General features: G+C 46.6%; 1 protein-coding gene across 4 annotated transcripts in view; it reads left to right on the forward strand.

The window, feature by feature from the left end:
• TEX26 (testis expressed 26) overlaps positions 1–23,278 on the forward strand; it is a 188,925-nt gene that overhangs the window by 104,995 nt on the left and 60,652 nt on the right. For 2 of the 4 annotated variants that reach the window (XM_067016801.1, XM_067016805.1), the window contains 5 exons: positions 912–6,468; positions 12,589–12,731; positions 15,174–15,344; positions 17,774–17,919; positions 19,088–19,322. Coding sequence is in view for 1 of the 4 variants with exons in the window: in XM_067016805.1 (XP_066872906.1) it covers positions 19,299–19,322 (24 nt within the window). In the remaining 3 variants the exon portion in view is untranslated. Of the gene's footprint in view, positions 1–911; positions 6,469–7,677; positions 7,697–12,588; positions 12,732–15,173; positions 15,345–17,773; positions 17,920–19,087; positions 19,323–19,428; positions 19,536–23,278 lie in introns of those variants that run through there. The other 2 variants (XM_067016800.1, XM_067016802.1) reach the window with 2 other exon arrangements.

Consider the following 23,278-nt stretch of genomic DNA (forward strand, 5'->3'; position numbering starts at 1 on the left):
CCCTTGCACGCTTCCCGAAGCGGGGGAGATGGTTCCTTAAGTGGGGGGTGGGGTAGGGGCGGAGATCCGTGGGTCAGGCCCACAGTGGTGGCTTAGGTGGTCTGCCCACCCCCTTGGTGGCGCTGTGTGCAGGGAGCATGCTCGGTGCTCTGCTTTGCTCTCCCCCCTCAGAAATGGCGGCTGATGGCCTTTTTGTATCTCATTGTTCACCATTGCCCCAGCTGGGCCCCCTGTAGTTATTTTCAGTCCCTTACAGTTACTTTGTATTTTTTTTCCGGAGGAGACTTTTATCTAAGTGCAAGCACTCCAGGAAAGGGTCCCAGGTCCCAGCCTGTCTCAAGACCAACATCTAAAACCTACAGGAAGGCCCTTGATCGTTTCTGTGTGATGCTTCTGTATGATGCTACTATTTTGACTCTACTGTTCAGTAGATTCATAAGCCCAAAAGTCATCTGACTAAAAATATCTGTCAAAATAATTGTAGCATGAAATTGGCTGGTTGGCTGAGGAAAACCGATAGGCCCTGATTTAGGAGTCAGACGGCGCTCCTTGGCCCTACTGTTTTCTTTACGTCAAGTTTTTAACCTCTCCAGGTGTAAGTCCTCTTACCCATGAGGTAGCGGTAAAGGTGCTTGCCCCACTGAGTTTCTGTGAGATTCAGACAAGATTGCGTGTGGAGAGCCTCTGGCCCAGTGCCTGGCACGCAGTGTAGATCTGGGAAGACCTTGCTTCTCCTACAACATCATTTTCATTCTTCAGACTATCTACAGTTTAACACCTGGGGTTGAAAAAGAAGAAAACACTAGTCATCGCTGAAAGTGAGCCTGAGACCTTTAAACATTAGTAACTTGTCAGAAAACTGACTGATCGTGTTAAGAAACTGTGTTTTGTTTTTCTGTGAATATTTTCAGGGTGTACCATGGGAACAACAAACTGCCAAACAAACGTTGAAAGAGATAAAGGACGTTAGAAAAGATGTCAAAGCAAGAAAAGGCCAAGCATTCCTCGGTTCGCCCCAAAGGCGAGCAGAATGGGATCAAACAGTTTTTCCTCATCTGTAACGGAGTCAAGGTATTTTCATCTGTAAAGAACTTGCTGCTGACAGGTGGAATGGATCGCATAATTAGAGTCTAGGATCCTTATCTGCCTGGGTAAGTCTTTCTCCAACCAACGGTGCCCGTGACCCCGTAAGGACAGGAGAGCAGGGCTGGGGATCACTAACTCCCCTTTAGAATAACTTAAGAACCCCTGTCCAAAACTGATCTCCCAGACACACGGAGCCTGGAAAACTTCTGCTTGTGGCTGTTAAAGAGTCATTCTTTGGGGTTAATAAGGAACTCACTTAAAACGCAAATACTTTGCAAGGACAAAGAGATGGTGTGAAGCCATCATTCACTCTTGGAAGGATTTTCTTTGATCAGACTGCTATCTTCCCTACAATGAATGATGATCAGTTGTAGAGAGCGATTAGGGATTGTGACGTAAAATCAATGTCCTTTCTCTGCACCTCACTCAGATGGCCCTAAGCTTACACTCACTTTTCCCCTGGAGTTGTTTAACCCCAACTGAATTAAGGACTCTACCACTCCTGAGGTGTAGCAGAACGGACCTAAGAAAACAGGGATTGTTCTGGAAAGCCTGGAGCTGAGGTAGCAGGGGAGCAAACGGTTGCCATCACCCCCTCAATGTGTAATCATCCTCCTCCTTAGAATTGGGCCCCTACCTCTCACATGTGCCCCTCCAGAGCAAGTCTCAGTAACGCTTTCTTGGAAATAACAGTAACTGTCGTTTTATTGAGCACCTACTTTGTACCGGGCATTATGCACCATATCCATTCTCTCTAATTCTCACATCAACTCCATTTACCAAGGAAGAACCTGAAGCTCAGAGGAGTTAAGTAAATTTTGGGGAAGTAGTGGCAGACAGGTTTCAAATGCAACCTGGCTTCTAATAGCCTGTGTCATTTCTGTTGATAAGTGTTGGAGAAGGAAGGAGAGGGGGAAATGGAGAGTTGATAGTGGGATTTGGGATAAGAACCAGTCATCTAGGCAAAGCCAAGATTCCTTGCTGAGCCTCTGTACAGGCATCACTTAGGAACCGTAAGGGGACCCTTGTCCCTCTCAGCCTTGGGGCAGTGCTGCGTGGCAGTGAAGCATGTGCGATCTGGTACCACCTCTGTCCCTTTCTAGCTGCGTGATCCTGAGCGAGGGCTGCAGCCGCCATGCCCTCCTCTATAAAGGCAATAACAAGAATACCCACTCCTGGAGTAATATAATGAGAGCAAATGAGATCTTCCATGTAGAGCACTCAGCACAATGTCGGATGCCTAATAAGAAAGAAAGAAACATGATTTTTCTACTCACTTCTATTACCTTAGACTCCCATGTGTCTGGAGACTGAGAACAATTTGCTTGCTTTCCCGTGACTTGGTTATAAAAAGACATTGTTCTCTCCCCCTGGACTTCAGCCCTGCTTCCCTTCTCTCTAGCTCCTCACCCGCCCACTACGTACCCAGCCCCGAGCCCCTCAGGGCACTGTGATCCCTCAGAGCTCCTTAAAATAAACTCTTATTAAAAAGACACTCACGCCGGATCTGAACACTGCAGAAAGCAGCAACCTGCGTGGAATCTGTTCCAACCCCACGCTGCGCTCTTCCGTGTTTATTCCTTTTACCGTGATATTGTCAGCCATGGGAGAAACCGAGCTCAGGGCTTCATCTCACACGGAGTTGTGTTGCTATAACTGGGTACTGTCTGCTTCAGCCCTTTTATCACACAAGATATATACTCGTGTCGTTTCAGAGGGAGACATAACCCTCCTCAGGCTGGATAGAGCTGCCAAATCCGGGACAAGTTTAGTCTTGCATTTTTATTTAGAAATCGCAGATAGAACTGCTTGGTGTTCATCTGTTCTTTTCCCATTCTAGAAACCCAACAGGTATGCTGAAAAGCCACACAGCTCCAGTGATCTACAGCCATGTGTCTGCTGAGGATAACAAAATATTTTCCACGCCCACTGACAACAGGTCTTTGCCCTCTGATGTTCTGATGCATTATCCAATGCGGTTTCAGACAGAGAAGGTGTTCCCTTCGTGTCTTCATTCCCCTCTCTGTAGCCTTTGGGGCCTCTGGGTTAGCAGATACTCAAGTGTTATTTACTTCTGTGGATTGGCCTTGGAAAAGGAGAATATGTAGGCAATGGAAGGACAGCCTCTTAGAGAACTTTCTATACCTGGTGTTTTGTTGGGAGGAGTTAACATTATTGCATTGAGGCCCCTGCTTGCCGTTCTGGCCAAAGACTCCCTTTGTCTTTGGAGAGTGCAGGTTGGGGGATGGAGAAGGGGATCTGGGGACAGAATGGGGACATAGGGAGGCACAGTCCCTTGCCACTAGAGGTTATCACCTTATCTTGTAACACACTAGGGCGAGTGGGCCCTTTCTGAAACGTTGTCTATGAAGCTTAGAATTTAAACCTTTCTGACCCTGGCAGAGGTGGCGACATTACCACCTTCATTTTGTTTGCCTTCACACCTCTTTTTCTAGCGAGGGTCCTGTCTACCTCTAAAACTCAGTCACTCTGTTATCTTTGGAATACACTATTTTTTATATAAAAAAACAAAAACAAAAACACCTTACTGATTTATTTCATCCATCATCTCATATGCTTTTCCAGTGAATAGGACACATTTTCATGACTCATCCACCTTCTTTTTTGGACTGTCACAGGGCCAGAGGGTAGGAATTTAGAACACCATGAGTCAAAGGAATGCTGGAACCTTGGGAAGGAGATCAAATTCACTGCTTTGTACAGATGCATAAAACAGCTCACTCACCACTCACATAAGAAAGGTCTAATAGATGTTAAGGGCTGAATCGTGTCCCCTCAAAATTCCTATGTTGAGGTCTTAACCCCCAGTACCTTAGAATGTGACTGTATTTAGAGATAGCGCCTATAAAGAAGTACTGAAGGTTAAATGGGGTCATGCTGGTGGGCCCTAATCCAGTACGACCAGTGTCCTTACAAGAAGAGGAAGTCAGGACACTTAGACTGAGAGGCAACCATGCAAGGACACAGCAAGAAGGCGGTTATCTGCAAGCCAAGGAGAGAGGCCTCTGAAGGAACCAAACTTATCCACACCTTGATTTTGGACTTGAATATCTTGCTTCACACTATATAAAAAGGTTAACTCAAAATGGATCATAGACCTAAATGTAAAAAGAGCTACATCTACAAAACTCTTAGAAGAAAACATAGGAGTAAATCTTCATGACCTTGGACTAGGCAATGATTTCTTAGATATGCTATCAAAAGCACAGGAGACTAAAGGGGAAAAAAAAAAACGAGTTGGACTTTCTCAAAAATAAAAACTTGTGCTTCAAAGGACACTATTAAGAAAGTGATTCGACAACTTAACAGAATGGGATAAAATATTTTCAAATCATATTTCTGATGAGGGACTTGCATTTAGCATACAGAACTCAGCAATAAAAGCACAAATAGCTTAATTTTAAAATGGGCAAAGGACTCGGACAGAAGTTTCTCCAAAGAAAATATTCAAATGGCCAATAAACACAGGTCAAGATGCTCAGCATCATGAGTCCCTATGAAAATGCAAACTAAAACCACAGTGAGATACCACTTCACACCCATCAGAGTGGCTAAAATCAAAAGAGAGACGACAGCAAGTGTTGGCAAGGACGTAGAGAAATTGGAGCCCTCATGCATCGCTGGTGGGAATTTAAAATGATGCAGCCACTTTGGAAACTATCTGGCAGTTCCTCAAATGTTAACCAGAGTTAACATACGACCTAACAATTCCACTCCTAGGTTTACACCCAAGAGGACTGAAAACATCTGTTCACACAAACACTTGCATATGAAGATTCATAGGAGCATTGTTCATGATAGCCGAAAAGTAGAAATAAACCAAATGTCCATGAACTGAGGAATGGCTAAATGAAATCGGGTACATCCATACAAGGAAATATTATTCAGCAAGAAAAAAAAAATGAAGCACCATCACATGCTACAACATGGAAAAGCTTGAGAAGCCTCAAGTGTTAATTGGAAGCCAGTCACAAAAGGCCATGTATTGTATGATTCCATTTATATAAACTGTCCAGAATAGGCAAATCCATAGAGACAGAAATGAGTTTAGTACTTGTACATGTGGGACTAGGGAGAGGTTGCTAATGGGCATGGGGTTTCTTTCTGGAGGAATGGAAACTTTTTGAAATTAGATAGTGGTAAAGGTTGCACAACTGTGAATATGCTAAAAGCCACTGAATCGTATGCTTAAAAATACAAATTCGGTAGTACGTGGGTTAAATAGCAATAGAGCTATAATTTTTCTTTAAAGGAGAGAGGGGAGAGAGAGGGAGAGGGGAGTCAAGGATGGCACCAAGAGTTTAGGCCTGAGCCAAACACCGCAGTGAGGAAGATGATGGGTGAGAGGCGTATAAGGTCAGAAGCCCAGTTGTGGATGTGCTGGAGAGAGTCATCCTGAGTTGAGGGGAGATGTCAGGACTGGAGATATAAATGTGGGAATGATCAGCATTTAGATGGAAGTTTCAACCATGAAGTGGATGAGATCGTAAAGGGAGCAAAAGTGGGCAAAGGAGAGAAAAGCCCCCAAGACTGAGCACAGGTGTGATGCTCTGGGATTTGACTGTCTGGGGTCCAACACGGCTTCTGCGTAGTGAACTTAGAGTCTATCTCACGGCAATGAAGAGGACATTTTATACAAAACTAGGTGTTGAGATCACAGTCAGGGATACAACAGGACCCAAACGCGATTCAGTTCTCCAAGAACATTTGATTAAAACGGTAAGATTTGTGGACTTTAGTTTCTGATTTATTTTGAAAATCAAATGTATGCAAAGACATCCGCCAAGGCCACAAAGTTGGAGATTTCACTATTTTTTTTTTTTTAATTTGCCGCTGTCAGATAATCATAATTCTGTATGTGAGGACATGTTTTCTATCCTATTTTCTTTTCCTAGTGCCTCTCCATTTTCTCCCAATCTAAACTCATGATTACAAGATTAGCATCTTGCCTGTGATGATTCAGGCATATTGAATCACTTCCCAAAGTGTGTTTAAAATATATTGAAATCCTATCTTGGAAATAGGGTGTGTAATTTATTTCAGAATATATTATTTCTATCAAATAAAAACTAATCAACTAGGAACCAAACAGCTAAATTTCCAGCATGCCTGATCAAATAGTCTTCGTTCTTTGATTGATTTTTTTAGCCCAAATATTTCATGTCTCTAAATCAGGAGTCTGCTGGTTTCTGGCATTCTCTAAAGAAGAGTAAAGTGACAGATTGAGATTTCCATTTTCACTTGTTATTTTCTGTGAATTTAATATTGCACACCACAAAGAGAGCTGTTTTGTGTCAACAGGAATTAGGACGGAAAGAAAGTTACTTCTTGGAAGGAAGACAGCATGGTGTGTTAGTTAAGGTAAGGCTTGCCACTGTAACAAATAAACTCCATATTTTCCATAGGTTGAAACAACAGAAGTCTATTTCTGTCTACTGTAACAATCCAGTACCAGTGATCCTGGGGAGGGGCGCTTTTTCTCCCTTCAACAACAGGGCTGTTGCCATATGGGGGGTCCCACCTTACTTAGGTTCTCAGATTCCCCTTAATCCAGGTCCAGTGGGTATGAGAATAGAGAAGGCCTATCTGCCTCTTAAAAAACCCCAGCCATAAATGATACATCACTTTCTCTCACGCTGAGTTCATGACTCTGGGTGAAAGGGAAGCTGGGAAATACCTTAGTCCAGTAGCCGCTTCCAAGTAACTTTACACTGTGGACAGGGAAGCACAGATTTGGAGGAGGTGGGGCAGAATGCCTTGGAGACAGACAGATTTGAGTTTAAATTCTGAAACTACCGCAGACTGGACGACCTCCGGTGAAGTACTCAATCCTTCTGAAAGGAGTTACTTAATTCTTTGAGACATTGGTTTACTCTTCTGCCATATGGGAGAAAGGGTCATCTTGTAGATTCGTTGTGTTCATAAAAGATAATTTATGAACTGTGCTCACCGCAGAGTAGTTTTACCTGGTAAGAGGTAAGATTCTTTTTTTTTTTTTTTTTTTTTTTTTAATTTACTTTTGGCTGCATTGGGTCTTCGTTGCTGCGCATGGGCTCTCTCTAGTTACGGCGAGCTGGGGCTACTCTTCGTTGCGGTGCACAGGCTTCTCATTGTGGTGGCTTCTTTTCATGTGGAGCACGGGCTCTAAGTGCACGGGCTTCAGCAGTTGTGGCACGTGGGCTCAGTAGTTGTGGCACACAGGCTTAGCTGCTCCTCGGCATATGGGATCTTCCCAGACCAAGGATCCAACCCATGTGCCCTGCATTGGCAGCTGGATTCTTAACCACTGCGCCACCAAGGAAGTCCCTTACCTGGTAAGATTCTTTTGAGTCAAAGGGACAAAAATCTAACTGAAACAGTTTAAGCTGAAAAGGGAGAATTTGAAGGACTCAGTACACTATTGCTGGTTTAAAGACAGAGGAGGCAACAGGATGAGGGATGTAGGTGTGTAAGAAGCTGAGAGAGAGAGGCCAAAGACCAGCAAACAGACAGGAACCCATCCCTCCAAACACAAGCAAGAAGGTTCAAGACGGCAGCACAGGAATATCCTGAACTTATGTCCTCCCACAGACACAAACGTACAACTGCAAATGGAATAATTCCCTCAGAAGGAGATCTGAAAACTGGATGAACAGAGCCTCGCGAGAAAAGGTAAAAGGACAGCATTGAGACGCGTGCGAGAGACAGAGATATGGGCTCATCAGGGAAAACCACACCCCAGCTGCACAATTGGGAGGGACCCCAAAGAGGTGGAGCTCTCCCCTGAGGAGTGAGGGATTCAAGCTCCACATCAGGCAGCCCAGCCCCCAGATCCTGCATAGGAGAGATAAGCTCCCAAATCACCCAGCTTTGAAAACCAATGGAGAATAAACCCAGGGAAACTATAGAACTGCAGGCAACAAAAACCCCGCTCTTAAAAGGCTCATGCACGGGGGACTTCCCTGGTGGCGCAGTGGTTGAGAATCAGCCTGCCAATGCAGGGGATGCAGGTTCAAGCCCTGGTCTGGGAAGACCCCACGTGCCGCGGAGCAACTAAGCCCGTGTGCCACAACTGCTGAGCCTGTGCTCTAGAGCCGCGAGCCACAACTACTGAGCCCATGTGCCACAACTTCTGAAGCCTGTGTGCCTAAAGCCCGTGCTCCACAACAAGAGAAGCCACCGCAGTAAGAAACCTGCACAACGCAACAAAGAATAGCTCCCAATCACTGCAGCTAGAGAAAGCCCACGCACAGCAACTAAGAGCCAACAATGAAGACCCAATGCAGCCAAAAATAAATAAATACATAAATAAATTTATTTTTAAAAAAAGGCTCATGCACGGACTCACCCAACTGGAAAACCAGCACAAAAACACCAGGTTGAAAAGTGTATGTTTCATAGGTGAAGGGCACCCATTTACTGATCTTCAAGTGTCTGCTGAAGAAGCAGGAGTCATTTGGGATGCTTCCTGGGGATAGAGTCACTGGCAGGAGGCATTTACGCGACCTCTGGCTTCCTTGCTAATGCCAGTGCTGGTGGGCACCATTTTGGAATTCTCCACGTGACCCGGTAGCACCAATGGGCATGTCCCACTGACAGCCCCACCCACCCTGCATCCTGGCAGCCTCTCACAGCCAGCTGAATGACAGCCAGCCCACCAGCACTCCCCGGCAGCCACAGCCCCATGACAACAGGAGGGCACACACAGCCCACGTAGGGGACACCCCTTAAGCACCTGGCTCTAGTGGCCAGGCAGGATTGCACTTCTGAGCCCCACAGGACAGCTCCTAAATAAGACCATGCCTTCAAGACTGGGATAGCCAATTCTTAATACGTATATATATATACTTAATACACAGAGAATTAGGCAAAATGAGGAGACAAAGAAATATGTTCCAATTGAAAGAAAGAGACAAGACCTCGGAAAAGATGTTTAGCATCACTAATTATTAGAGAAAGGCAAATCAAAACCGCAATGAGATATCACTTCACACCTGTTGAAATGGCCATCAACAAAAGGACAAGAAATAACAAATGCTGGAGAAGATGTGGAGAAAAGGGAACCCTTGCACGATGTTGGTGGGACTGTAAATTGGTGCAGCCATCATGGAGAACTGTATAGAGACTCCTCACAAAAACTAAGACTAGAACTGCCATATGACACAGCTATTCCACTTCTGGGTATTTACCCAAAAATCATGAAAAAACTAATTCAAAGAGATATATGCACCGCTATGTTCATTGCAGCGTTATTTACAATAGCCAAGACATGGAAACAACAGAAGTGTCCACTGATGAATGGATAAAGAAGATGTCACACACACACACACACACACACACACACACACACACACACACACACTGGAATACTACTCTGCCATAAAAAATAACAAAATCCTGCCATTTTTGGTAACCTGGATGGATGCAGAGGGTGTTATGCTAAGTGAAATAAGTCAGGTGGAGAAAGACGAATACCATATGATTCCACTCATGTGTGGGATCTAAAAAACACGACACAAAACAAACAAAAGCAAACAAAAGCAAACTCATAGACACAGAGAACAGATTAGTGGTTACCGGAGGGGAAGGAGTTTGGGAGGTGGGTGAAACGCACGAAGGGTCAAGTGTATGGTGATGGGTGGCAGTTAGGCTGTGACGGTGGTCACTCTGTGGTGTACACAGCTGTCAAATCGTAAGACTACATGCCTGAAACTTACATAACGAAAAAGGGGGAGAAATTATTGGTTACTGAAACCAGATCCCAGGACAGACGGACTCGTGGGCAGCTGAGCTCACAGATGGCACTGTTGTTCCCATGCTGTATGCCTGCACTTTGCATTTCTGCTCCTTGGCTCACTTTGGTCTCATCAACACCTCCTGCTGAATGGCTTTCTCCTTCCAAATGGCCAGGACCCGTCCAAGGCCACAGCCTGAACTCACATCCCAACTCTACTCTAACTAGCAGCTCCAGCCAGAAAAACCTAAAGGAAGGACACGGACTGACCAGGCTCAGATCCTCTGTCCAGTACTTACAGTCAGAGAAGCCGTTCTCTTAACAGAAGACAGGAGTGTGCTGCACAGACAGTAGCTACATCCGGGGTGCTTCATTTATTGGAGCTGTTTTTATTGGGGGGACATCACTATGAAGAGCTTCTCCCTACCTTTTCCTTTCACTGACCTTGTCAGGGACCCTCTATAGCATCCCAACTGAGATCGCTCTTCCCAGGCTCCAGAATTGCCTCTGTCCACCCCTCATCAAAACCCTCTTTGTCGGGCTTCCCTGGTGGCGCGGTGGTTGAGAGTCCGCCTGCCAATGCAGGGGACGCGGGTTCGTGCCCCGGTCCGGGAAGATCCCACGTGCCGCAGAACGGCTGGGCCCGTGAGCCGTGGCCGCTGAGCCTGCACGTCCGGAGCCTGTGCTCCACAACGGGAGAGGCCACAGCAGTGAGAGGCGCGTGTACCGAAAAAAACAAAAGAAAACCAACAAAAAAACCCCTCTTTCTCTCAGTAATGTTAGCTCATGAACTGAGAAGAAATTAACATGTAAATGGATTCCCATTGGGGTACAAGTGACTGATAAGAAGGATGTGTGTTACCTTTCTACCCAGAAAGAAGAGAATCTTCAAACAAATCAATTCTCCAGATTGGGGCCAGGGGGTGGGAATGCCCCTTGAACAAGCAGCCTTCAGGGTCACTCTTCCATGGGATTATTTTACTTTGATCTCTACTGTCACCCCCATGCTGACCTCCTAGGATACATTGCTTCCCCCTTCTATGCCATGATCTAAAATCACAGATTCAAAGGTAGGCTGGAACTCTCAAAATGAGTGTGTTAGCTCCTGGGGAGAACTAAAGGAAAATCAACAGCATAAATACAAGAATTAAGAGTCTGACCTAAGGAGTAAAGTCTTCAAATCTCACAATAGCTGATTTGCTTCCTAGAGTCTCAAAGGAAGAAGGCAGAAGCCCCATCCTAGCACACCCCGCCCAGTTCAATCTTTAAATTTTCCTGTGTGCTCTGGAGGCAGATGGACCGGAGGTTGACTCCTAGGTTAGTTACTTACTAGCTCTGTAAACTTGGCTGAGTCACTTAACCTCGCTGTAACTCGGTGGATAATGCCTCCCTCCCATAAGAGCCCATCGGTTTGCTAGGGCTGCTGTAACACAGTATCACAGAATGTGTGGCTTCAACAACAGAAATGTGTCCTCTCCCACTTCTGGAGGCTGGAAGTCTGAAATCAAGGTATCGGCAGGGTTGGTTCCCTCTGAGAGCTGTGAGGGAGAATCTGTTCCATGCCTCTCACCTAATGTCTGGTGATTTGCTACAACCTTTGGCCTTCCTTGGCTTGTAGAAGCATCACCCTAATCTTTGCCTTCATCTTCACATGCTGTTCTCCCTGTGTATGCATCTGTCTGTCTCCAAATTTCCCTTTCTTATAAGGAAACCGGTTATGTTAGATTAGGGGCCACCTATATGAGTCACCTTAACTAGTTACATTTGCAATAACCTTATTTCCAAATAAGGCCACATTCTAAAGTACTGGGGGTTATTCAACATACACATTTTGGGAGGACAAAATTCGACCCACAACAAAGAGTAAACTATACAGCCTTTAACACAACACCGGGCACATGTTCACTCACTAACCAAGGCTGCCTTTGTCATGATCATGATGTTCCCGGTTTTACACTCGACGCGGCCCCTTCTCCCCAAGGGATGCAGCCATCCCTTGCAGCTCTCATCAGAGATCACAGTATCTTAAGATCCCACAAGAACAATGGCATGGCTTGTGTGCCAATTAAAATAAGTGATTAACGATAATATTATTATTCCAACCATACTTATACCATTTTCTAGCACTCTATCTTTTATTAAATTTTCAGATTCCTTAAAACAATTCTATAAGGTAAGTACTATTATTTTTCTTCCCATTTTTACGGACAAAGAAACTGAGGGAAAGCGAGCGCAGTAATTTGCCCAAGGCCACCCAAGCCATTAGGCAGTAGACCTGGGATTCCAACTCAGGCAGGGGGCTTATGCTCTCAACCAATAGTTGCCCTGAGGCTTGTAGCCCGTGTCCTCCAGTGGTGGGTTTTGAGGACCTGTAGTAAGAAATGGGAGCATAGCTGGGGGAGAGCAGTAGCTCTGAGCCACAGGTCAGACCCATGCTCTGGAAGCTGGGTCCCTGGGAAGAGAAGCCATCTCCCCATGGGGGAGTAAAGCACAATCTGGGGGTGGCTTGGCCGCAGAGTCCCTGGTGCTCGGGCAGCTTCGGCCTGGCAGAGGGGCTCAGGAACTTGGTTCCCACTTCGTGCTTCCTTTACAAACAACAGAGGAGAAGAAACCCCTTTTACGACTTTTCATTTGGATGAGGCGGGAGCGGGGCCGTGTTTAAACCTCACTCAAGCCCAGCCGGACCCCCCAACAGGTGTCGGCTTTGGAAACCCAGCAAAGCAGGCTGTTCAAGAGCTCCCATCTCTTTTTCCTCACTTCCTCCTCAGAGCTGGGATCTGGAGACCAAGAGCTGCTTGTTTATTGCCTCCTCCAAAGCCAGCGGTATTCGGGGCCAGCCCGGGGCCTGCCTCTATCTCCCCGGCCCCAGAACCCTGTGTGTGGCCACGGACACCGTCGCCCTCGTGCTGAGGTAGGCCCCGAGCGCTCAGCTCTCCAGAAGGTCCTGCAGAGAGCCCAGTGCAGCTGTGGTCGATCTTCTACTTAATGATCCACAGCTAAGGTCTCTGTGGGAGCCCTGGGCTGTACACCCCACATCCTGTCTCAGCGTGTCTGTTTGGCGAGCTCTCTTTAACATCCCCACTAATTGCTCTGACACCACCTACCCGTATTATCCCAAAGTCTGGAGTCTACCCCTTGAGCCCTCTTCTACCCACCAGCCCTCCCCCGGTAGGCAATTGTCCTAGAAGCCCCGGGGTCTGCTTATTCAGTCCCAAGGCATCAGCCTACTTGCAGCCCCAAGGCTGCAGCGGGCGCTCACATCCAAGACTCCATCCCCCAAGCAGGGCAGCCACCCAGGGACACACAGGGGCACTGCCAGGCCATCATCACAGCCAGGCCTGGAGGCAGGCTCTTCGCTCAAGATGCCAAAGCAGCCAGCTGAAAAACGGTAACATCAGTCAATCAAACTGCTCTTTGTTCTACATGATATCACTGTGTAGAACAAACAGCCTGTCGGATTGATTTTCTTTCTTTCTTTCTTTTTTTTTTTTTTTTTTTGGACCCAAGTGTCTGAAATTCCACCTCGTGGCAAAAACAGCCCCATTTCTAGCGCCAGCACTGAGGTGCCAGATACTGTCTGCCGGGCCCCGCTCTGTCACTTGGGAGCTTGTGATCTTGACCAAGTGAGCGGACCCTTCTCAGCCTCCTGCTGTTTCCTCGTCTGTGAAGTGGGCAGGCTGTGGTCCCGAAAGTTCTAATCGTCCTCATGCTAAGTCCTGATTTTCCTTGAAGAGGATTCTCCCACACCAAGAATCTTCTGGCACTAAGTCGGAGGTTTCAGAGCCCCCAGATGTCTCTTAGTGGCCCAGGCTCGTGGCTGCCCGTTGCAGGGCACTACAGAGAGCGAAGCCTGGCTACCAACGTTCGGTTAATCAGTGTCTACATGCCAGCCTCCTCCAGACACTTTACATCCTTTCTCACGCTTCCTCTTCACAAAATCTCTATAAAGGATTCCATTTTACAGAGGAGGAAATGAGTTCGAAGGGTTTGGGTGGCTTCACTCCAAGGGCTGTCCGTTCTGCGTGCTGACCTCCCAGACGTGGCTCAGGGGTCAAAGTCCAAGGGCACAGGTGGGTCCTTTGCACCTGGGTACCCATAGGAGGCACGCTGCAGGCCCCCCCGGGACCTGGCCTGGCCTTGTCCCCGTTGTGAGGGAGAAGCACTGCCGTTGAGGCTTGAGCACTGCCATTCAGAATGGGATGATATGGTTTGTGTTTGTTTGGGGGAAGATAGACATTAATAGGGAAGAAGGTCCACTCTGCAATCTCACGAAATCACACTCCTCCTACCCCAACAAGGAGACATGGTATCAGTGTTCACGGTTAGTGGCTGCTCTTCATTGCATGCCCATTATGTTATGTGAGGTTCTGTGCTAAGGACGTTACATCAGTCCTCCCTATCCATGGGTTCTGCAGCAGCACATTCAACCAACCATGGATGGAAAAAAAATGTTGTTTTAATTCCAGAAGTTTCCAAAAAGCTGAAGTTGAATTTGCCACATACCGGCAACTACATACATGGCATTTAAACTGTATTGGATATTATAAGTAATCTGGAGATGTATATGAAAGGATGTGCATAGGTTATATACAAATACTATGCCATTTTACATACGGGATTTGAGCATCCGTGGATTTTGGTATCCTAGGGGGTCCTCAAACCAATTTCCCATAGATATGGAGGTACCGCTGTATATATGTTTTCTCATCCAATCCTCAAAACAATGCTTTAAAGTAGATACCATTATCCCCATTTAACAGATAAGAAAACTACAGTTTTGAGCAGATAAGTGACCCATCATTTGACATCAAGACTAACCTCTTAACCATTCTTTAATAAAGCTATCTGCCGCCAGCCGCGGCGGGTCCTCAAAGTGTAGCAACAATCGACGAGAGGGGGTAGGGAACTGAACGCACCAAGGTATGGGATCAGAAGGGCACAAGCAACTGACGGTTGCAAGGCAAGTTTAACAACAAAGCGTAGCCATCTATATCCCCCTAAAGCAGGGAATTTGCTTAGTCATGCCTTATCGGCATCAGCTGGTTGATTGGCTTCTCGGCTTAGTCACGCCTTATTGGCATCAGCTGGTTGATTGGCTTCTCGGCTTCTCCCTCAGAAGCACCAAGTTCCCCTCCAGGGTTGCTTTTCCTAGCTTTAGGGAGCAACCAGGGACTCCCAGCTCTCTCTCTCGGTTTTTCACGAGCAAGATCTCCCCTCGAGCCTCACCTGGTGGTTTCCCGCAAAGAGCCCGTGGTGTGCTGCCAGTACAACCCCACCTTCAGGCAGTGCTCAGCTACTCAGAAGCCTCCGTAAGTGTCAAATCTTGGTCTCTTTAGCAGCGATGTATTTGCAGGTGTGGTCCCACTGTTTTCCCCTTGGCGGGGAGCAGAGAATGGGTGGCTCGGTTCTACTTTGCTGACCACCTCGTAGTGTTCGGACACTCTCATGTGCCACGCGGAAGAGCTCACAGATTCTGCGGGGGCTCGTGGAGTAACTTGGAAGGACCATCTGGTCCTGTGGAAAGGTATTATTTTTTTGTTTGTTTGTTTGTTTTGTTTTTTGTGGTACGCGGGCCTCTCACTGTCATGGCCTCTCCCGTTGCGGAACACAGGCTCCGGATGCGCAGGCTCAGGGGCCACGGCTCACGGGCCCAGCCGCTCCGCGGCATGTGGGATCCTCCCGGACCGGGGCACGAACCCGCGTCCCCTGCATCGGCAGGCGGACTCTCAACCACTGCGCCACCAGGGAAGCCCTGGAAAGGTATTATTTCAAGACGGTTGTCTTGTGTGGTGTAGGGTGATCAATTCTACGACCCGAATCCACTGTAACTCGAATCCAGGAAGGGGGATTCAGAGCGTGCCACGCCCACTTCCCTCTCCCCGGGGCTCGTGGGGACCACGCTGACCCCAGCCTAGAGGGCCGGCGCAGGGTCTGGTCCACAGGAGGGACCATAATCAGTCATCATCGCTCCTTGAATAAGGAACTAGAGCAGGAAAACACGCACATCCCATAACTCATGCTCTCCTCCTGTCCTTGTGGTAATGGGAGGGCACAGCCCAAATACACCCACGATGCTGAGAAGTTCTGAGATCTTCTCACATTCAGTTCAGTTACTTCCTGCATCAGTGGCCTAGGTTCCAGCATCGCAAGTGAGTGTCCCGGGCCACGTGGCCGCGCCCTCTTTCCTTTTTCCTGCCAGAGCCCGGCACACCCTGTCTTTACAGCATCGGGGACACCACAGCCCAGACACGTCCTCTTCGTGTGCACGCTCACTCGAGCTGCACTCCCAGCGACACTCGACTGTCTTTGCATCTGTGCTTGTCTAGCTTCTGCTCCAGAAATGAGTGGTCACACATGGTTAAATACCAAAAGAAGTAGATCAAAAATTTTTTACCGTGACTCAGTCTCAATTCACCTCAAAGAAGGTGGGTTCCTGCATAGTTTGGGTTCAGACTTGTAAAGAAGCATTTATCCTCCAAACGTATCAGAGTCACCTCTGAGTCCAAGGAAGCTAACCTCTTCACCTTCTCAGCATCCTGCACATTCCTGCCCCTGGCTCTGTGCAACCTTTTCTCACCTCCACCCCAGAATTTCCTGCTTCCTCCTCTTTTCCTACACACACCTGAGCAATCTGTCAAGGTCCAACTCAAGTCCGCTCTCTGCCAGGAAACCCTTGCCTTCGCTGCCCTGACTCATGCATGCACCTCCCTCTTCCTGATCACCCACGGTTAGTGCCTCCCATGGCTGCTGGGGTGTGTTCTCACCTGCCCTGCTCTGTTTCACCTGTGTGAGCCTCGCCTCTAGACAATTTCTGCAGGCACTTGAGAGCAGGGATCAGAGCATCTATGGTTCCCTCTTCTTTCCTTTTTTTTTTTTTTTTTGCGGTACACGGGCCTCTCACTGTTGTGGCCTCTCCCGTTGCGGAGCGCAGGCTCCGGACACGCAGGCCCAGCGGCCATGGCTCACGGGCCCAGCCACTTTGCGGCACGTGGGATCCTCCCGGACCGGGCCGCGAACCCGTGTCCCCTGCATCGGCAGGCGGACTCCCAACCACTGCGCCACCAGGGAAGCCCTCTTCTTTCCTTTTTGATCTCTCAAAACCGTTCTAATGCTTTAAGAAACAACTCAGATACCAGCTCCTCTAAGAAAGCATCCTAGATCCCCTCCCACACCCAGGCAAAATGAATGGCTCCGTTAGCATCTGGGCTCCTAATTCCATGGTAACACAGTCTGTCTCCCTCAATAGCATTATTTTGATATGCACGTCTCCCCCAGTGGTGGGTGGTAGGTAGGTGTTGAATTGAGATATAAACACGCTCACAGCTATTACTGTATTAGGCACATGCTGGTAATAAACTCGCCAATACTTACTGAATTAAATTATTGATCTGAGTGTTCGCTCACCTTGCAAATCTGTCGCTGTGTGAAATCTTTGTCCGTCACAATTCATGACATCTAAACCACATTACACTTGATATTTGTGGAGGAGAGAATATAGTCCAAGATCTTGATGAAGTCTGAATTTATGAATACCACTCTACCACACTGTGTTCATTCAGGTGTATAAGCAGAGTGCTAGGGCCACCCACTTTGCCTCTGAAAAATCCTTGTAAACTGTACAATGAAAATTAATAAATGCTCAATTAAATGTTTACAGCACATTACTTATGAGCTGCAACTTAACACACACATAGTTATATGTAATACCAAAGTTCATAAGAATAACAATTTTTTATCAACTGAGCTTAAAACTATATTCTTTAAATTATTTTAAAATTTACTAGCAAAATTCTATTATACGGAATTGGGGACATGGTTGCATTCTAATGTATTTAAATGGATGGGATCTCCAAAAGGAAGAACAGCATGCGGCAGTGAAATCCTTTATTTTTAAAAAATATTTATTTATTTATTTGGCTGCTCCAGGTCTTGGTTGCGGCACGTGGGATCTAGTTCCCTGACCAGGGAGCGAACCCGGTCCCCCTGCGTTGGGAGTGCGGAGCCTTAACCACTGGACCGCCAGGGAAGTCCCCGGGACAGTGAAATTCTTAAAGGAGCCCTGCTATGGCATGAAATTCCCTCCACAAAATGTAAGTGAGGTAGGTATACCTGAAAATGATACATAGCACCTTTAGACTTTTCTTGGTTCTGTAAATAGAAGCCTAAAGTCATTTTCAGAGAGATTTCCCTCGCTCACTTCAGTCTTCAATCTTTTCACTTCCATTACCAGCAGTAGCAAGTGGCTTTCTTGGGGAAATCAAACAAAAAAAAACAAACAAAAAAAACCCCAAAAAACAACAAACAAAAGCTGTGTTTAATCACACAGTAGGAAGGCAGTCCTGCCTCGGGTGTGGATCCTTCGTTGCCTGCCTGCTCACTGGTCCACGCCATCAGGTACTTAAATCAATTCTGGATCTCAGCCATATCACAAATCACTGCATGTTGTGGAGCTTTGGGATATTTGCAAAGATTGAAACCACTAAAGTAAAGTAAAGTAAAGGTTAAAACCACTAAAGTAACACTAAGGGTTTATCGAAATATTCAGAAGAACAGATGAATGTCCCTGAGCTGTCCACACCCCTGGGAACCGTGGCCTTATAGAAGGACAGAGGAAAGGAAGCAAAGTGTACCCTACTGGTCTCAGCAACTTGCAGTCAGCAACAGTGCTGTCTGGTTTTTGGCTTGGAGACCCAGAAGTTTCTCTAATGTCAATGGGGCAGCCTTTTTTACAAAGTGGCAGGCTAGAAGGACCGTTCAATAGTCCTGAGAAAGAGTGCTGTCCTCAAGCGTTTCTCCTCTGACACTGTCGCTGCCTCTGGGTGCGGGATCCAGAGAGCCTGCCTCAGAGGAGGTCCTTCCTGGGGGGGTGGGGGGCACCTCCCCCAACCAGTCATGACAGATGCTACTCACCTCCCTGTAAAAATGATCCTCATTCAAAAGCTGCTCAAAGGTTGGAGCTAAAACAAAGTAACTACAAGACTGGAACGAGTTGGACTCAGTGAAGTCCTAAAGCTGAGGGTTTAAATATCCTCCCCAGAAAATGGGACATCTATCCATTCAGCTTTGCTTTGATGGTGAATAAATTATGCTGCTCAAAATTCAATCCACACCTATCTTCTCTGAGTCTAGGGGGCCAGGAGATTTTCATCCAATATTTCCAAATTTTCTGATCTTCTCAGAGAGTGCTATAGACTGAATCGTGTTCCCCGAAAATTCATGTGTTGAAGTCCTAACGCCCAGTACCTCAGAATGTGTCTGTATTTGCAGATGGAGACTTTAAAGAGGTCATCAACTTAAAATGAAGCTGTTAGGGTGGGCCCTAATCCAGTCTGACTGGTCTTCCTATGGCCGGAGGAAATGTAGACACATGAAGAGATGCTGCGTTGCACAGGCACAGAGGAAAGAGCTTGTAAGGACACGGTGAGAAGGCGGCCATCCGCAAGCCAAGGAGAGGCACCTCAGAAGAGACCAAACTTGCATGGAAAGTACGGAAACTTTTGAGGTAAACTTTCATCTTTCGTATCCATGACATTAGACCTCTAAATGCAAATTCTCTTTAATTTGATAGCCAGTGTCTCCAGGCTACTTTTTCCAACTTCCTGATACAGGTGGTGAAAGTATGGGACTTTGAAACAGGAATACTGTTGTCTGATGTTATTGAGGCTCATGGCAATGCTGGAATCCATTGTCTGACCTTTGACTCCAGTGGAGGAGGGTATGTGGCTTCTCCAGAATCTTTCTTTTTTTGAATTTTATTTATTTATTTATTTATTTATTTATTTTATTTTTGGCTTCATTGGGTCTTTGTTGCTGCGCGCGGGCTTTCTCTAGTTGTGGAGAGCGAGGGCTTCTCCTCGTCGTGGTGCGCGGGCTTCTCATTGCGGTGGCTCCTCTTGTTGAGGAGCACGGGCTCTAGGTGCGTGGCTTCAGTAGTTGTGGCATGCGGGCTCCGTAGTTGTGGCACATGGGCTTAGTTGCTACGCGGCATGTGGGATCTTCCCCGATCAGGGCTCGAACCCGTGTGCCCTGCATTGGCAGGCGGATTCTTAACCACTGCGCCACCAGGGAAGTCCCACCAGAATCTTTTACCGTTAGGCAGGGTGACCCCTGACATGCAGTCCTGACAGGGGTCTCTGTTTCCTAGGCTAGTTACTGGGGGCAGAGATGAGTGTCTGAAAATATGGAGCTACAACAACAGACGTTGTCTTCACACCTTGAAACATGGTGATTCACCTCCTACCCATAAAATAATGATGCAAGATTGGGCATTTGTAGTAAATGTAGAAGAAATCAATTGAGATAAAATCTAGGATGCGTGTAACAATCCTACATCCTTTTTCTCTGGCATTTCATTGCCAATGACTCTGAACTTCTATGTAGGAAGGACATACATTATATACATGTTTGCTCTCCTGTCTACAGCCCATGCATTTGTTCGCTCACTGCCCGGTATAGGCCTCATTTCTTAAAAGAGTTTAGCTTTTTAAAACTTTTTTTTTTTTTTTTTCGGTACTCGGGTCTCTCACTGTTGTGGCCTCTCCCGTTGCGGAGCACAGGCTCCGGACGCGCAGGCTCAGCGGCCATGGCTCACGGGCCCAGCCGCTCCGCGGCACGTGGGATCTTCCCGGACCGGGGCACGAACCCGCGTCCCCTGCATCGGCAGGCGGACTCTCAACCACTGCGCCACCAGGGAAGCCCTAAAACATTTTTAAAATCACATACGTCAAGCATCACAAAGTCTAGATGAACTAAAAGCGACTCTCTCTCGTGTGTCACTGTGATTTGTTTCAAGGCTGCTTATTCCATTTGTTCACGTGTGTGCTGTGTCTGTTCTTGGTAAAATGTCCGCAGTTCTGGCCTGTGAAACTCCGGGGAAGATCAGAGGCAAACTTTCTTCAGCTCTCAGTACAAATGACGTCCAAGTAAATGAGATAAAAATTACTCCGAGTAGGGACTTCCCTGGCGGTCCAGTGGTTAAGACTCCGGGCTTCCACTGCAGGGGGCGCGGGTTGGATCCCTGGTCTGGTAACGAAGATCCCGCGTGCCTCACGGATCTGCCAAAAAAAAAATAATAATTATGTAGAGTAATGAGTGTGTGATTCCTAGTTCTGCCTTTGACCTCACGCTTTCATTTGCTCGTTCACTCAGTCAGTAAGTGCCAGGCCCCGTGCAGGGTCCTGGCAGAAAGAAGATGAGCCTCTTCCCGTAGCTGAGCGAGGGCTGAATCAGCCTTTTAGGGCCATGAGAGCGGCATCAGCTGTGTTTTGATGGCTTGAAAGACACCTAACTGTGGTCTGAAATCTAAAAAGTAAGTGCTGAAGTTTCCGCAGTCATCAGTTGGATTAAGTCAACATATGTAAATTGACTCAAGAACTAATAAAGAAAAATGCTGACTCTCAGCTGATAATATTATCTTTCTAGATGAAAAGCAAAGTGAAGTCTGTGATTATACCTACTTGGAGGTGAGCCAAAATAAGTGAGCTCCAGTCAGCTTGAATATGAGAGTCATCTTGGATAGTTAATGGGACATATTTTTTGATACAAACTTTGTCCTGGAGGAGGACACCAAGATAGTAAAGGGAATTTTCCAGAAGCAAGTGTGTCAAAGAATTCCCCAAACTGTGGTTGCTGCCTGATGGTAATTTAGGCAACTAGGCCCTTCCACAATATTGGAAACAATTCTCTGCACATTCTGATAATGGTTTAGAGGTAGAGATAGGAAACAGTGTATCTCTCCACCAAATGCTTTATTAAGGAATAAATCACAAGCTAGGGTAGTTAAATTCAGCAGCCATAAGTCAAAGCATAAAAAGTCCAAGAAATTCCCTCCTGAACATTAAAATGTTAAAAACAATCCTTGATCAATTTCTGTTTGCGCCCTTGCCTGCTCGCTTCAGCCATGATCTCAGGATCAAATAATCCTCCGGAAGGCAAGCTGCTCAGAGAGCAGACCATGAAAACAAACCAGGGTATCCTGTTTCTGTTCCCTAATCCTTTTAAGAACCAGTTAAAAAACTGCCCCTAGTTTATCAAATCACATTTTATCTTGCTCTTCATAAAAAACAGAAGCGGTGATTTTCTTGCTCTCTTCATTTATCACACAGACACAGCAAAATGAGGCCACAGTACAGATTCTATGCAAAAATTAAACAGATGATACGCTTAAGTATCAAAATGTAATAGTCTGTTATTGTTCTAGGTGTATCATAGCTGTTGGATGGGATAGAAGAATAAATGTGTACTTTGTAAGTGAAATGTACAAAATTATGGTATTTCAAAACCCTGCTTCAGACTGATATGCTCCTCCCCACCCCCATGCCCTGCTGATTCTTTTCTCTCTAAAAACAGATTTTGGAGAAATTCTTTATACCTCTCTCTGGTATAAGCTAAGCAGTGATACGGGCAAAAGAGTTTCTTCCTTCCCTCTCTCCCCCTTTCCTCCCCATCTTTCTTTCCTCCCTCCCTTTAAAGAACCTTTCTAGTTTTTCTGTTTCCGTTTTTTAAATTCTTTTCCATGGGAAGAAGTGTAGTGACTCTGTACTCAATTCTGACATGTGGAGGTTTTTCCCACCCCAACAGGCAATTCTCCGACACCAGCTGGCACCCTACAATTCCACTCAATTCTGACTCTATCTACCTGGAGAGAGCATCAGATTCCACAGGGTCAGGGTTCAGTCCTACAAGACACAAGACTCCTGCCCCCACCTCCGCCCTGCCCCGCAGACACCATTTGCAAGTCCCGTCCAACTGGCTACAGATCAGAGTTTCCTACAACGCCCTCCCTTGGATTATATTAATTTTCTAGGGCATCTCACAGAACTTAGAGAAATATTTCACTTACTGGATTGTCAGTTTATTATAAAAGGATATAACTCGGGAATAGCCAGATGGAGCTTCATGGTCTCATCACTCAGGAAATTGCAAGGTTCTAGGTACTCTGTGCCAGCATGTGGACAAAGACCAAATAGATATTTCTTATAAATCACAAGCTCACAAAGTACAGGGTATAAAAGCTATCAGGGGCAGAGAGGTCATCTCTGGGGATCCAAACCAGACTGTGCCTTGACAGTGGTAGCTCTCCATACCTTGTCTGGTCTTCTTCTTACCTTCCGTGCAGGCTGGCCACGTTCCCTCCTCCCCGGCATGCAGGGGCTTCCAGCTGGGTCTCGAATATTCTCACCCCCTAACTGAAGATTAACCAGATTGTCAACTGGCCAGCCCTTTAATTTTTTTTCCTTCTTCCTACAACCTTGTCTTTATGCCGTAGCCCTTCTCTAAACGGGAGGAGGAGATGAAATGCCATCCGTAAGCATCTCTGTGGGGAAAAAAAAAAAATCTTTTTTTATGGCTTAGAGATGGGAAAAGTGGTTAAGAGACAGGGGAAGATGAAAATGCTGACGAAAACTACGCTTTAAAATCTACCTGTGGCATTTTATGTTCCCTGCTTGTTCTGCTGGA

Source organism: Kogia breviceps, chromosome 16, assembly GCF_026419965.1.
Source record: "Kogia breviceps isolate mKogBre1 chromosome 16, mKogBre1 haplotype 1, whole genome shotgun sequence".
Taxonomy (NCBI): domain Eukaryota; kingdom Metazoa; phylum Chordata; class Mammalia; order Artiodactyla; family Physeteridae; genus Kogia; species Kogia breviceps.